General features: G+C 31.2%; 1 protein-coding gene across 1 annotated transcript; it reads left to right on the forward strand.

Moving 5' to 3' along the window:
* The first annotated feature begins 413 nt into the window (after window positions 1–413).
* LOC149491245 (enkurin) lies at window positions 414–2432 on the forward strand. The gene is made up of 4 exons (XM_089699241.1): window positions 414–692; window positions 772–1062; window positions 1477–1693; window positions 2027–2432. The coding sequence occupies exons 1-4, from the start codon at window positions 607–609 to the stop codon at window positions 2195–2197; spliced, it is 765 nt and encodes a 254-aa protein (XP_089555367.1). The 5' UTR covers window positions 414–606; the 3' UTR covers window positions 2198–2432.
* Window positions 2433–2661: the final 229 nt, after the last annotated feature.

Genomic DNA, 2661 nt, shown 5'->3' on the forward strand with positions numbered 1-2661 from the left:
TTAATACTTAACAATTGAATTATCGTCTGGCTAATTAATTTTAGATTATATTATGTTTGAAGAACATAATATGAAATTTACAGACATTCTAAAATAATTTGAATTTTGTATAAAAACGAAATAAAACATTGCGTCTGGCACCTATTTAACAACGAAAAAAACGTCTTGCAATAAAAAAATTATGTCTGATGGATCTATCTAAAGGCAAAATATTAAAAATTACGCGTTAAAAAATGACTTAAAATTAAGGAAATTATCCTGTGCAGATAAGATGCGCACTAAAAAACGCAACCACTGCGACCAGCCAGACAGCCCGGACTCTAACCGAAATAGCAAGAGGAACAGTATATCAAAAAACCAACTATACTAAAATGACTTTTTTTTTAACGTTAATAGCTCCCGTACCAATAGCTGTTTCCGATGATGATGATGTGGTACCAAGTGTGGTACAAATGTGGTAATTCGTGTCGTTTCCATGACGACACATAACGTCAACTTTGTACCGTGTATTCTTATAAACTTCTTATTTCCAATAATCATACGTATAATAAATGATACGTCTTATGACTAACTATTTCAACAAAATTGAAAATTAATATTTAAACGATGTCAATCGTGGAAATTACACAACATGATGAAGTCATATACACGATATTGGATGAACCTCCTCCTGAACCCCCCAAAACACCCAGGTAGGGAAAATTAATCGAAATCGTTTATTAAACATTTTTTTTTCATGGTCATAATGCACTGATACAATATATTTTGTAGATATGAGTCTAAATTAGAAAAGCAATTAAAAGAAACCAAGATTCCTCCAACCCGCCGCGATTTTGGATATGCTGAAACACCTTTAAAACAACCTGATCGGTTTTTGAAAAAAGGTGAGGGAATTGGACAGCCCTTAAAAAAATCGGACCATAAATGCTTCGTATCTGGAAATCTCCCTCCTGTTCCAAAACGTCCTCCACCCGGGAAGAACCCAGAAAAGCCTAAAATCAATTTCAAAGTTGTAAATATTAAAAAGGCGATAAAAACAAAACCTAAAGCCGTTGAGCCCAGGTAGGTAATTTCATGTGACTACTACCTATTTATTTATTTTTTCATGTGGTTATAAGGTACCTAATGCATATCACTGCATATTCGAATAAATGCATATTACAATGTGTTGATCATTAGAATAGGACAAATGATCATAGGTATATTTTAATAACATTTCTTAATTTCACCATAGTTATAGGTATACGGTTTTTATGCATTACTTGGTTTATAAATTATAATATTATGAAGATATTAATTTTCAATGTATTAATAAACATGTAAAAATTATTAACCAGCAAAAGGTTATATAACGGGAATTACCATGACGCCTTAAAGCCATTAAGTAATTCCAGTAAGGGAAAATGTGATCCAGTAGTATTTTTCGGTTACGTTCCTAGAATCATTGAGTTTTAAAAGTTTTCACATTGTTTTTAGACTAGTGGATACTAGAGATGGCCACGTGAAAAAAATAAAAGGTTCAGGAGAAGTTCCAGAATTCTGTTTACGATCTGATTTTGGAAGAATGCCTGAATACTTAGTTAAAAGAAATAGAAAAATTCAGAGAGAAATTGAGAAAATTAGATACGCCGAGGAACACAAGGAGAGCCTTTGTAAACTTATTAATGAAGAAGAAAGAAAGAAGCTTTTGGAAGTGAGTTCTAAATCTTTATATTTTTAGTCAATTATATTATAATGATATAAATATAAGTATGTACATTGTTCATTCAAACTATTGCGTAAAAAATATCGTTTTTATTTATAACTAGCGGTCCGCCCCGGCTTCGCCCGTGGTACATAATTACGTTTTCTCTACATAAGAACCATCCTCGTACTTCAAGGAATATAATAAAAAAAGAATTATCGAAATCGGTTCAGCCGTTCTCGAGTTATGCGCTTACCAACACATTTTGCTATTCATTTTTATATATAAGAAAGAAGATAATATAGATAGGTATACTTAGATACCTTCATTTTTTCGTTGCAGGACCTTAAACACAATTGGCAGATGATGCAGAAAGCTTTTCTACAACTGCCAATGCTAACAGACACTATTCCAAAAATTCTTAAAAAAACAAAGATGGAGCAGGAATTGCGACAGCTCGAAAAGGATATAGCGCTCGTAGAATCGAATCCTTTCATTTATATTTATGAATAAACCGACTAATTTGTTGAGTGTTCCGTAAATTTTACTAGTTTTGAATTTTGATATTAATTGGAAGTGCACTCTCATTAAAATTACAATTTTTACGCTAGGTGACTTGATTCTAGGGATTTTATTGCGGTTACAACGGCAAAAAGTGCGAAAAGTTATTTCCAGTTTATTTATATTTCTTTTCTATTGGCTGTTCATGTGAGACTGAATAAAAATTTCTAATTATTGAAAAAAAAAATGTCAGTTATTTTAACCTGAGATTTTTCGATTGAAAATTATGCAACATTACATTACATTATTTATCATGCTTATTACATAATATGAAATCTTGGCTTCATGAACTATCCTACAGCGATTCCGAAGATCTGGTTAAAACATAATAATTTAAACTAAAACAATAAGGATAAATTTTATTCTGGTTAGTTTTCAGAATATAAAAGGTACTCATTTACTATAATATAAGATTA

This window comes from Colias philodice, chromosome 1, assembly GCF_061535455.1.
Source record: "Colias philodice isolate Cphi_HAF_F1 chromosome 1, ilColPhil1 Martin Lab GWU primary, whole genome shotgun sequence".
NCBI lineage: Eukaryota > Metazoa > Arthropoda > Insecta > Lepidoptera > Pieridae > Colias > Colias philodice.

Excerpts from the sequence above, each read along its gene's own strand:
- LOC149491245 (XM_089699241.1), top strand. The coding sequence starts at position 607 with ATGTCAATCGTGGAAATTACACAACATGATGAAGTCATATACACGATA. Across the intron at positions 1,063-1,476 it reads CCTAAAGCCGTTGAGCCCAG|ACTAGTGGATACTAGAGATG; the intron begins GTAGGTAATTTC and ends CATTGTTTTTAG. Across the intron at positions 1,694-2,026 it reads AAAGAAAGAAGCTTTTGGAA|GACCTTAAACACAATTGGCA; the intron begins GTGAGTTCTAAA and ends TTTTCGTTGCAG.